Source organism: Typopeltis vanoorti, chromosome 3 (assembly GCF_054136105.1).
Source record: "Typopeltis vanoorti isolate ZY-2024b chromosome 3, IOZ_Tvanoo_1.0, whole genome shotgun sequence".
Classification (NCBI taxonomy): domain Eukaryota; kingdom Metazoa; phylum Arthropoda; class Arachnida; order Uropygi; family Thelyphonidae; genus Typopeltis; species Typopeltis vanoorti.
The window spans coordinates 56,007,197-56,020,823 of record NC_143551.1 but is presented as its reverse complement, the minus strand read 5'-3'; the positions used below and the strand labels follow the sequence as shown (position 1 = coordinate 56,020,823).

Below are 13,627 nucleotides of genomic sequence, written 5' to 3'. Positions count from 1 at the left end.
TTCAAGGATATCTTTTTCTCCAGTTTTCATGTCACGTTTATTAATATTTTGCCACCTTCTTGATATTTATTTTCTATATTCTTGCCAAAGTCCTCCCATGACTTTTGTTTAGCTAGTTTTACACACTGTTTAGCTTTCTTACATTTGTCTCTGTATTCTGTAAGAGTAAAAGCTGACTTATTTGCCAGGAACTTTTGATATGCTTTCTTCTTTTCCTTCACTGCCTCTTTAACTTCCTGTGTCCACCAGGGAGTTCTGATTTTTTTATCCTTGCACACAACCTCACCACATGCCTCTCTGGCAGAATCAATTAATGTTTTCTTCAGAGTTTGCCACTGAATCTCCAAGGTTTGATTCCTGTTCTCAAACTCTTTCATTTTCTTTTCAATAATCTTTCTGTATTTTAGTCTACAGTTCACATCTGAGAGCTGCTCAACTTTTATTCGCTTTAAAACTTTCTTACATGTTATTCTTTTCAATATGAAATTCAATTTTATCCTGCTCAAGACTAAATAGTGATCACTTCCAATTTCAAATCCTCTGTACACTCTGGCGACCTGCACCAGGGAGAAAACATTACTATCAATGATAACATAGTCAATGAGACTTTTCTTATTCCTGGCCTCTTCTCTCCATGTGAATTTGTGCACATTTTTATGTTGGAACATGGTGTTAGTAATAACCAGTCCATGTCCTGAGCAGAAATCCAACAGATATTTGCCATTATTATTAGCTTTGCTCTTTTCTCCAAATTTTCCCAAAATATTTTTGTATGTCTCACAATCATTTCCTACTCTGCTATTTAGATCCCCAACAAGGACCAACTTTTCCTTTTTCATTGTGTCAGTTGCTTTTTCTAAAGCCTCAAAAAATTCTTCCACTTCTACCTTAGTAGAACCTTCTGTGGGACCATAGGCACAAATAAGTCTCATTGTCCAGTTCCCCATTCTCATATTTGCCCACATTACTCTACTTGAGACTGACTGCCATTCAAGAAGATTAGCCTTGTATTTTGTGTTGAATACTATGGCTACTCCTTCTTTTCCTTGATTGTCATTGCCTGAATATAACATTTTGTATTTATTGCTCAGAAAGATCTCACCAGTTTTGGTCTTTTTTGTTTCAGTAACCCCTATTATGTCGATCTGATACTTATCTAATTCCTCAGCTAGCTCCATTTCTTTGCCATTCAGGCTTCTTACGTTGATAGTACCGATCTTTAACTCTGGTGATGTTGAGTTGGGGTTTGTTTTCAGATTTGTTCCAGTAGCTGAGTTTTTGCTGTTCACCCTGGTTCCCTGGCGAAAACAATAGGGGCCTTGTTTAACTGGGCGACGCCCCAGCCGGCATGAAATTTTGTCATGTTGTACCATCATTTTTTATTTTGCTTTAACCAATAAGAATACAATTTGGTCGGCTAAATCCCAAATTGCCAGCCCATCCTCGTTCGTTCAGTATCAAAGTAGATACCCAACAGGGTGCACCATGAGAAGGTGAGGATTGGACATTAGGTCAGAAGCCCTGGTCGGTTCTCCGCATTCCTTTAAAGGCTATGTGGAGTTCTCCTCTCAGTTATACAGCTTTGACCCTTAAGCACCCCTCGATAAAGACTACCATGGCAATTTTGTTTTTGTCTAAGGCAGTATTAATTACGTCTGTTAAGTCTTCCAAGAGAGATGTTCCCTTATTTTTATGAAAACCGTATTGTGTTTTGGGGATAATATGAAAGTTCTCTGTATATGCTGTGAGTTTCTTTAGTACGATCTGCTCCATAATTTGATTGATAATTGGTAGTGGCTATGGGTCTGTAATTGCTGATTAAATTTCTTTTTCCATGTTTGTATATGGGTGTGATTATGGCAGTCTTTAACTTACTTAGTATCTGTCCTGTTTTAAATATTTTATTTACTAATTTTAGTAGGATAGGGCCTAAGCTAGTTGTGTGTTGCTCGATATCCTTAGGTCTTATACCATCAATTCCTGGGCCTTTGTTTGGTTTGATTTGATGTATCACAGAGAAAAGTTCTGCTTCTTTTATGGTTGGGAACTATAATGTCTGTTTTGATTGTGGTCCAAGTGGAGGATCATGTTTTGTGATTGGAGGAAGATTTCTGCGCAGTTCTTGGATGAAGTCTGCAAAGTATTAGTTAAAGTCATTTGTTAGTTGTTGGATAGATTTTGGGTCTTTCATGAAGTTGTGTTTTATGGTTTCAGAGGGTGGAATTGGGAGCACAATCTAGCATCTCATTGATCAGATGCCAGGTTTGTTTCATGTTGTTTTGTGCAGAGATTAATTTGTTTCTATAGTAGTTTCTTTTTGCATTCTTATTTGTGTATTCCACCCCCTCTTTTTGTTTGGCGGCATGATCTATATTGTTGGAAGCCTGGAATTTGGAAAGCAGTTGTTTCGTCATTAGTTATGGATACTTCTATTAGGACCAATATATCAATAACATCGGTGTAATTCCTCAGATAAGCCTGTAACAATAACCAATGTTTTCAGATGCTTCAGATGTTAATATGCAGGATGGAGAGTCCTCTCATTTGTACTGTGTGCTGTTTCCATGCATAGATCGAGTCTGCCTTTATTACTAAAGTACAGTAATAAAGGCTTCAGTTTATAATCAAATAAAAAGTTTCAAAATACCAGAAAGTTGCTTTGAAATACTAAAGGTCCAGTGAATAGATGTTTATTAGCTCCGATTTCAGTTTGTGAACCACGAACATGCTTACGCTGTGTATCTGCTATAAATTGTGAAATTAAAAACATTCATTATTTTGTACAGACATCTCATTGTTTCTCTGACTCATAAAGATATAATCTTATAATTTATATGATGTATAGTATTTCTGAACCTATTGTTTGTGCAGCTCTGTTTTGTGACATTTAGCATAAAGTAATAAGCACAGCTTTATTCTATGGAGTGTTCTTCACATCAGTTGTCAAGACATGACATATCAAAATTCTATGATCAAATTATTGGCTTAGTCATACATACTTACTTTCAAAATCAACGAAGACATCATACTTTGGATTATCATCCCTTGATAATAACCTTAGTAGATTTCCCATGGTTAAGGTTTAGAAACCTAAAAGATATAAATTGTACTTAAGAAATTATCGAGATCATGGTAATTAACTACTACTTTTTTAAAAAGAAAATAAAAATCAATTACTTCAAGCATTCAAGTTGTTTGCTTAATGAAAAAAAAATCAGTGCCCCGACATAATTAAATATATTTAATTAATTATTATTCATTAAATATATTTGGTCTTTCAAGGTGTCTTCAGAAGAGTAAAGTTAAGATATGCAAATAATATAAAATGGATCCTTGGGGATAATAGCTATATAGGTGAGCTAAAAAACATTTATAACATATCCATACTTGGTGGCCAAATGGAAAACATCATCTACATACCAAAACCATATATGGTGGGTTTGTGGAGGCAGTGACAATTGAAGATGTCACTGCCTCCACAAACTGACACAAAGCAGTATCTTCAATCTATTTGCAGGTTTTCCCAGTCAGATAAAACAACTATAACGTATGATATTTTAATCATCATAATCATCCAAGCATCTATGTAAACCCAAGACTCGATGTAAGTAAGTATAAGTAAACAAAGTTTGCATGTGAAATATTATCCTTAGTATCCCATAATACAAAGTACACATCCTTTTGGGTGCATTGTGGGAAGGGCCACTACTCAGACCAGTTTTGACCTTCACTGAGGTATAAGTGGCAGCTAGACCCTTATGGGATACCAAGGTTGAAGTAATGCAGAAGTCATACATTTCCCATATACAAGCAGAGAAAAGGTGAATCACCTTATTATTAAATTACTCTGGATCAGATATAGATGTTGAAAGTTTTAATTAACTAGCTTGGTCTGTCCAAGCAGGTAGAAATGCTGACACATGTATCATTAACATAATCTAATCTTACACAAATTGTTCACAAGCTCAACAGAATAACAGATAACCCCCAAGCACTCTGGACCTCTTCTTCACTAATAATCATCCCTCCAAACACACTGTGAAGGTTGTATCTACCTTAGGTAATTCAGACCATAATCTTGTGCTTATCTCTTCCGATATGGTTAGGAGGTGATTTCCCCTTGGTCATCTATGCAAGAGTTCGAACAAAAGAGTAATGCCAAGAGGTCATTATTTATCTTTGGGTGAGGTAACAGTGATGCGATCAGAATGAGAGAGAGAGATCGAGAGAGGCAGAAGTGCAGGAGAGCAGACGTTGTGACCAATGGCTTTAGCAAGGGACCAATTTGAACAGGAGGCAAGTTTTCTGCTACTGCTGACCTTTATGAAATCTGATTTTGATTTGCTGATTGGCATATGCACATGCTTTGGTATAGGCAGAATATGAAGCTGAAGTTCTTGATGTGAACTACATGCAGTAAGCTGAATTTTTTTCCTCAAATGAGGAAGACCAAGATATAGATGAATTGATACAGTAAAATTGCCTTAGAGGAACACATTTTCAACTGAACAAGGACAGGAAAAGGGGATGAGGATATGGGTTGAATGTGGAGGTGAAGTGCCACTGAGAAAAGAATTAGTAAAGCTGGTGTGGTAGGAAGTCAGCTGAATAAATTTATATGGAATAAGAAAGAACTTATTAGTCAAAGTACTGTATACAAGACAGTTCAAACCAATTTTAACTTATGGATCTGAGAGCTGGGTTAGAAATAAAACTATTTATCAAAGACTGGAAACCTCAGATATGAGAGCTCTGAGAAAGATTAGTAGAGTGAACAGATGATATCAATAGCAGTATCACATTAAAAATGAGGATATTAGGAAAGAATTTGCCATTGTTAGTAGAGCTAATCTCAGGTGGTATGGTCACTTAAACAGAATGGGAGAGGAAAGATTAGCAAAACAATTTCTTTGCCAGGTTGGCAGGGAAAAAAACCCAGAGGAAGACCAAGATATAGATGAATTGATACAGTAAAATTGCCTTAGAGGAACAGAAATATAAGATCTGATAATGTTGCAATCTTGACAGATAACAGATTAATTTGGAGGAAAATTGTCAATCAGAAGTTAGTAATGGTGTAACTACTATCACAATTATCCATGTAAACCCTCTGAGGGTACATATCAGGAATTTGACGATGATGTGCTTTTTTGAAAAGAATGTATCAAAAAATAAATATACAAAATAAAATAATAATAATAAATAAAGAAACAAAATTTTTCTCCCTCCAGTTTGATTAAAACTTCAGAGCAAGTGTTATATTTTTTTAAAGGTTATTCATTAAACTGCACCATTGTTATAATCTCTCGTTTTTGCTTTACTTTATTATCTTTGTGATCTTTATGGTCGACTGCACCATTGTTAATGTCTATGTATACTTGGATTGTAAGTGTTGAGTCAATTACTCTATTTTAATTACTCTTAAATAGACCCTAGAATGTACCTTTGTTAAATTAATGTTTGCTCTTAACATGACTCTTCATCAATTTACTTAAACTAACTCTACCTTACTTTTGACCCTCTTTCATCCCTTCTTAACTCTGTCCCTAGTTCCTGCTGCATGCAAAGCAAACCTTAAAGTTTCTAATGTGTCCAACTTTTGATTAGCAGTTTACTAAAATTCTCATTCTTCTCAATTAGACAAATTTGTTTAATTATTGACTGCACCAGTCTAATTGAATTAATATAGTCTGAGAACTTTTAGGAAAAGGAACATAGGCAAATGTTACAGCTAAATTATATCTACTCATGCAGTTAGTCATGGCGATTATCAATTTGCACACAGGTTCACATTGTTTCAAGACAGTGCATTGGCAAAAGATCAGGCAAGGTCATTAAACAAATATAACAAGTTTATTGCTAACTAGTAAGATGTTACAAAATAATACATTCATGGGGAGGAAATTACTTCTCTTAATCATAACTACACTTAAACAGCTTAACATTAAATTAATTGTTAAACACAGAGCTTCCGCGTAACTTTGGCAAGTTGCTCAACAAATTTACAATGTAAGAGCAGTTGTTTCCCTTATTTCTAATCTAATTCAGTCCCTTCCATTCCTTCTACATAATAATTACCATATTACTTTTGTATGTCTGCAACTCTAAACTCAAATTCACATCAACTCCCTTCTATAAACGCAATTACCTCTTAAGCTAATATCAACCCTATGCATATATAATTAAGAAGAAAAAACATTGACAAAGCGTGCCTACTAACAGTAACCTTTTCATTCACAGTCCCATTACATGAATAAGATTTCAGTCCAGATTTTCTTACTTCTGTTCCTTTACTTCAAGGTACAATAGTCACTTAGGCGCTCCATAGATACTTGCGGTGCTCTTAACTAGGGTTGCGGACAATATCCTTTCTTCAGACTTCCTATGACGACGGCTGTTTCTACTCTTGCTGGTCGGTCACACTTGGTCTGTATCAGGGAGAACTCACATCCATGTGGCAGATCGCATCCTGGAAATCAGGGAGATATCCCATTGACACAGCTACGATCTTCTATCGGGTTGCTAGGAAAGAACTGCCGAGCCTTCTCCTTGTCCTTCTGTGCACTGAAGCAGGAACCCCACAGGTACGGCCTTGTCTCCTCACAGTCGGAACTGGATCTTCTGAGAAGGGAAGTAAAAGGAAGAAAAAAAAAAAGGGCCCTTTCTGTTCCCCTCTCAGTCCCCTTAAATATCTTTCTAATCCTTTGTCTCAATACTGAAGTTTCCATGACTTCCCCACAATGTGATGACGTGACATTACTTCAACTCTCTCTCCCTTCGAACGTCTCTAATGTGGGCAGCACCTATCTGTGTTCGCAAGACGTAGCAAACTTTTATTTTTGCTGATTCACCTTCCTGATCTTGGTTAATCCCCTCTCTTTAGTTTTTCGTACAACTTTCAACAGGAATTATTTTATGTACTTTACAAGAATATAAGGTATTATTTAAATATTATTCTAATTTCACATTTTACATTATATATACATGTGTTTGAAACCCCTATAAAACTGAGCTTGATAAATTAACATAATTTATTGTGAGAGATTTTACACAAGGTTTGTGTTTTTTAAGTGAAGCAGACCATTTCTGTATTGTTATATATACACCCTTCCAAAACAAGTTTTGGAAGGGTGTAGATGTATATTTTTTGCTTGGAAAGTGGTGAATGAGTAGGTTGCTAAAATCTGTTGTGGATGTCATGTCAGTGAAAGAGTTCAAAGAAGAGTATGGCAGATAGTGCATGAATGTAGGTTATGCCCTCAATGTGTCTATACACTCCATGCGTGTGAAATAATAATAATATACAGCAATGCCTTATATCTGATTTAATATCAAATTCTTTTCTAAAATGCTATTCATTTCTAACTGCAGATCAACACAGATATTACATATGCATCATTCTATTTATGTTTCTATTAATACCATAGTTTTGGTGTTTTGAACAGTCCATCCTTTTCAAGATTAACAAAACTTAAACAGAAAACTCGTTTTCCTCCTTAAATTCTCAACTATTTGTAAAGCAAAGTAAAAAGGTTCTAATAAATTCCTATTGGAACTGAACCTGATTTTTTTGCATCAAAATTCTGTCTTAGCTTTTTTTTCTCAAGTTTGTTTACATACAACTTTTCTGCAACATTCAGTGGGAAGATCGCTTTTTAATTCTGGAGTATAGTTTTTTTTTCCCTTTTAATTGGTACAATGTCTTTTGGAACATAAATAGAATTCTGTAGCTATTTTATGAATTACAGAAGTAGCCAATATAACCTTCAATATGCTGAGACCGTGAATGGAAGTTATTTCCATCTGTAAACAGAAACTCAATATTTCTGATATTAGAATAGCTGTTTGCTTTGATAAAATAACATTCAAATCTACACATAAATTCATAATAGTTTTCAAAACTTCTATATGACTGATTGTTTCACAGCCAAAACAACTAAGGCTATAAGGCCAGTGTATATTTCTAGAGGAAAGAATGAATACATAGAAAGAGAAAGATTTAAAAGTTGAATCTCTCATCACAACCTGGACCTTCACTGTCCTTGGATAATTAATCTTCAATTTAATGAAATCAATAACTTTAAAACATTTTTTTTTTTAAAAAAGATATTATCATCTGAGATAATAAGACAATTAACATTTGTTTTATGCATATTATGTGTTTAAGGGTTCAATGACTTAGGTTAAGGTTGTTCAAGACAACAATATAAGGTTATGAGGTGCAGATCCCAGAGAAACTCTCATTCTTTCCATTATTTTGTTTTTCTAAAATATTTGCATATATCTGGTATGTGAAGGGATAATTCAGTATCCTTTCACATACCAGCTTCATGTTTTTGATATACTGAATAACTGAAACACATAAAACAACTTACATATGTTCATTTAAAGAAGAATTTCTGGTGTGTACTCATCTTGTGCACTGATTACATGAGCTGAAATAAAGTAAAACAAAATGCTTAAGTTTCGTACTAGGGAACCTAGCACTAAGAATTTCTGGTGTATCTCATCTTGCTTACGGATTACATGAGCTAAAATAAAGTAAAACAGAAAGTTTAAGTTTAGCACTAAGAGACCCGATATAAATGTAATATTGAAGGTTCTACACTGTCAATGGAGTTTACCTGCCACCCTGGTGGCTGAGCAGATAGTACTACTACTTTCCAATCAACAGGACTTGGTTCAAATTTCACTGCAGGCATGAATATTTGTGGATGCAATAGATCCTTGAAGTTTTTTATTTACAGAAAACCTAATTTCACCAGATTATGTATTCATGTGTACTTCCATCATCCTGATAAATCAGAAGGCTGGCATCATTGTAGTCTTGTCAATCAACACTGTTATTTGTTCCAATGAGGATATATTAACATGAATAAGATCAATTTTTTTTTAATCTGATCCATAAATGAAAGGTCACAAGACCTACAGTACATCAGTGCCATGTGTGAAGAAAAGGATCATATTAAAATATTGAAAAAAAATATCAAAAAAAAATTTTTGTATCTACAAGGTGGTATCAAAAGGTTTCGAGACTAGGTTTGTAACATGCCAACAGATTTCAGCAAAGTCACAGGGAGCACCTACCTTCATAATTCAGTGTGCCAAAAGACATCATCCTGTGTACATCGGGAGCTGTGTAACTGATGCTATTCTGACCACCTGCGTTACCACATCTACAATTTCATCATGGACAGCAAGTTAGAACAAAGAGCAAACATGAAACTCTGCATGAAACTGGGCAAATCTGCAACAGAGATGTTTAACATGATTTGGCAAGTTTACAGTGATGCTGCAATGAGTCATTCTAGGTGTTTTGAGTGGCATACGTGCTTCAAGAGTGGAAGAACATCACTGGAAGACGATGAGAGATCAAAAAGACCTTCAATGAGCTCAACCCCCAAAAATGTCGAAACCATTCGGCAACTTGTGCATGAGGATCGTCGGAGAACACTCCACAACATTGCTGCCATTGTCGGTGTGTCATACGGAACAGTCCAAGCAATTGTCACATGTGATTTGAACATGCACCGTGTTGCTGCCAAGTTCGTCCCCAGGCGTGACCCAGAAGCAGAAGGTACACCGTGTAGAAGTCTGCCAAGAACTCCATCAGCATGCCATGGATGACCCATCCTTCATGTCAAGGATCATTACCAATGACGAAACTTGGGTATACAGGTACGACCCTGAGACGAAGCAACAGTCTTCACAGTGGAAGAGCCCGTTAACTCCATGACCAAAAAAGGTGAGGTAGGTCCGCAGCTCGACCAAGTGCATGCTCATCGTCTTTTTCGACATTCGCAGCATTGTGCATCGAGAATTCGTCCTGGGGGGGGGGGGGGGGCAGACCGTCAATAGCGAGTTCTACTGCCAGGTTTTAAAGCATCTGAGGGAGGACATTCGCCAAAAGCGACCGGATCCGTGGCACGTGAAAAACTGGATGCTCCACGGCGACAATGCACCCTGTCACCGAGTTTTCCTCACACGTGAGTTTCTCGCCAGAAACAACATGATCTCACTTCCGTACCCACCCTACTCGCGAGATTTGCCTCTTGCAGACTTCGCCCTCTTCCCGAAGATGAAGATCCAGCTCAAAGGTCACCGTTTTGACACCACTGTGGAGATCCAGTGCGAATCGCAGAAGGTGCTTGGCATGCTTCGAAAAGAAGACTTCCAGGACACATTCCAGAAGTGGCAAGAAAGCTGGGAGCACTGTATTGATATGCAACGGGACTATTCTGAAGGTGATAGTGTGTAAACATAGATAAATAAAGTAATTTCTCATAAACAGAGCTAGTCTCGAAACTTTCTGATACCACCTCGTACATATCAAGTAAACTTTGCAACCTACACACCTTCAATCTATCCTCATAGGAAACATTCCACAGACCTGTTCAACAGTTTGGTTACTTGTCTCTGGATTCTCTCTACTACCTCCTGATCCCGATTAAACCTAAGTGACCAAACTTGTACACAGTAGTCAACATGCAGCCAAATCATAGCCTTATAAAGAAGAATAATAACCTTAATATCTTTATTACTTGTTAGTGAGGTTTTCAACATCAAAGTAATCCTCTGAGTTATCTTGCCAGCTTTTGCAATATTCCCTCTGAACTTCAATTTTCTGTCAACCATTATCCTCGAATCCTCAGTCTCATATCTAGTACCATCAATGTGACACGTGTGTAATCTTTTCACCCCAAAGTGCATAACCTTACATTTTCAAGAATCAAATTGACAACCATCATCCTTCACCAAAAATGCCAATTTATTAAAGTCATCCTACAGGATATCTACATCAACTTTATCAAATATTGTCCTCTCAAGTTTTGCATCATCAGCAAACAACTAAATATGCCCCCTTAAATCATTCCTTATATCATTAATATACAAATTAAAGAGTAGTGGCACTGGTACAGGCCCTTGAGACCTCCACTAGTGACCTAAATTCCACTCCACCATATCCTCTTTGGTGTCAATTTGTCAGCCACCTCATCCCCCATCCCATACATGCCATCAGCATAGGACATGAAAGGGTTGTTGGACGAGGCAAGAGTGAAGAGTGAGAAAGTGAAAATTGTCAGTATTTTACCTCGATATGATAAAATGAATTAAGAAGAAGTGCTATGATGGTAAACGATTTGATACTAACTGGTATAGAGTGTAAAGGGTACACTATTTTTAGGAAGAATAGAGAGAATAGAGAAGAGGGGTGTGCTACTAATGATATCGGATGACTTGAATTCAGTTAGAGTTGAGCCCTACGACTGCAATACTAGTAACAATTTTTCATGTCGCAGTGAGTTTGAAGCCATCTGGTGTGAGGTGGAATCTAACAAGATCAATTACATAATGGGCTGTTGTTAGAGAACTGGGGGATTGGTTGCTGGTGATGAAGATATGCATCACCAAACAGACAAGATGAGCACGAAAAAGTAATTATAATGGGAGACTTTAATCATTCAAATATATTGATTGGATAGCAGTAGCATCTCATGAGAAGAATGAAAATGCATTTATTGAGCTGTTGCAAGACAACTTTCTCAAGCAGCATGTGACAGAAGGAACTCAAGGTCAAAGAGTGTTAGATCTGATTACAGTGTCAGAGGGTGTTTCAGTTAAAGATGTAACTATTCTGCCTTCAGTTGGTGATAGTGATCATGCAGTACTCACTTGGGAAGTGACTAAGTTTATGAATGTTCCATTCAGAAAAGGTTACATGCCAAACTACAAAGCAAGAAATTATGATCAACTGAGGAGTATACTAAGTTCAGTGGAATGGGATTGGTTGACGGATGGGTGCATGGGAAGCATTTAAACAATACTTAAATGATGCGATATCAGAATGTGTCCCAAGAGTTCAAAGAATAAATAGGATAGGAGTGAAATGGATGTGTAATCTTATTAAGCAAGAGATTCATAAGAAAAGGATGATGTGGAAGAAATACCATGTGCATTATGAAAATTATAAGCAGCAAGCTAGAATAGTTACAACTGTTGTATGGAAGCAAAGTCTGAGTATGAAAAGAAACTAGCTCTGTGTGCTAAAGACAACCCACAAAATTTCTATCGATATGCTGTAAGTAAAAGAAAGAATAAAAGAATAACTCTTCTAAAAGCAGATGGCGTGAGGGTTATAGATGCAGAAGAGGTTGTTCAACTAATGCATGCCCATTTTGTTAAAAGCTATCAACCTGGTGTATGTGACATTGAGCTCACTGCTTCCTCTTCACTGGATGAAGAAATGCAGGTGTATGGGGGACGAGGTATTAGAGCTGTTGCACAAACTGAATAAGAATTCAGCAATAGGGACTGATGGGATATCAGCACATGTGCTAAAAGAATGTTCAGCTGAAGTGGCTGTTCCTTTTGACCAGGCTGTTTATTATGTGTCTTAGAAAAGGGAAGATTCTGCAGGAATGGAAAGAATGTATGGTAATTCCATTGCACAAGGGTGGTGCAATGACTGATGTATCCAAACATCGACCAATTAGTATATCAGGAGTGGTGGTGAAGAGTTTGGAAAAATTTATTAGGGCTTGCATTCAGAAATGGGTTCACAGAGGATCTTTACTTTGCAATGAGCAGCATGGGTTTACTAAGGGAAGGTCATGTTTTAGCAACTTGCTCACATTCTATAACAATGTTACCATTGAACTAGACAAGGGGGAATGGATACACCATGACACTTTTGGATTCTGATAAGGCTTTTGACAGAATACAGCATGCCAGACTGTTGCATAAATTGGAGAATATGAGTTTGGATTATAGAATATTAGCATGGATAAGAAGATGGCTGACTGACAGATATCAAAAAGTGGTATATGGGGGGATGCTAGTCTACAAGATTTAAGATAACCAGTGGTGTACCTCAAGGATCAGTGCTTGGTCCACTGTTATTCAATCTATACATTAATGATATTGAAAGGATTTCACAAGTGACATACAGCTATTTGCCGATGTGCAAAGACAGGTAGGGTAATCAGGAAAGCTGCTTATATGCAGTACTTGCAGAATGATTTGAATAGGCTGGAATTGTGGGAATGGGAAAAATGGATGTCAGTTAAATGTCAGTAAATGTAAAGTCATTCACTTCAGCGTGATTAGATATCCAATGTCGTATTATACTGTATTATATTGGTGGGATTATGCTTGAAGAAACTGATAAGGCTATGGTTCTTGGAGTGTTAGTAGATAACAAGTTGAAGTTCAGGGCCATGTAGCAAAGACTGCAAATACAACTCAAAAGATAATTGCAATGGTGAAACGAACATTCACATGTAAAGATAAGGATGTATTTTTGCCTCTTTAGAAGGCCTTGATAAGACCTCACTTGTGCACAGGTCTGGTCTCCTGGTTTCCGTTGTGATTCTGATATACTGGAGAGTGCAAAGGAGAGTGTTAAAAATGATATCAGGATTATGAAGACAGATTGAGAATTTGTAGACTGGAAATACTAGCGAACAGGAGAAAGAGGGGTGATATGATTGAGACTTGCAAACTTTTGAAAGGGTCATTACAGGATTTCAATTGATGGAATTTTTCAATCTTTGGAGGGTGAGGGAAAGGACAAGAGTGTATCCATGGAAGCCGAGAATGAATGCCGCTAAGAAGGGGGTGAGAGCTA

The 13,627-nt window shown here is 36.8% G+C and overlaps 1 protein-coding gene across 1 annotated transcript in view; it reads right to left on the bottom strand.

Annotated features, from left to right (window-relative positions):
• The window catches only part of LOC150108168 (CYFIP-related Rac1 interactor B-like), a 184,850-nt gene that overhangs the window by 147,795 nt on the left and 23,428 nt on the right, over positions 1 to 13,627 (bottom strand). Inside the window, exons 2-3 of the mRNA XM_090415625.1 lie at positions 8,376 to 8,435; positions 3,004 to 3,090 (exon numbers count right to left, since the gene is read on the bottom strand). Of these exons, the coding sequence (XP_090271751.1) occupies positions 3,004 to 3,073 (70 nt within the window). The 5' untranslated portion in view covers positions 3,074 to 3,090; positions 8,376 to 8,435. The remainder of the gene's footprint in view (positions 1 to 3,003; positions 3,091 to 8,375; positions 8,436 to 13,627) is intronic.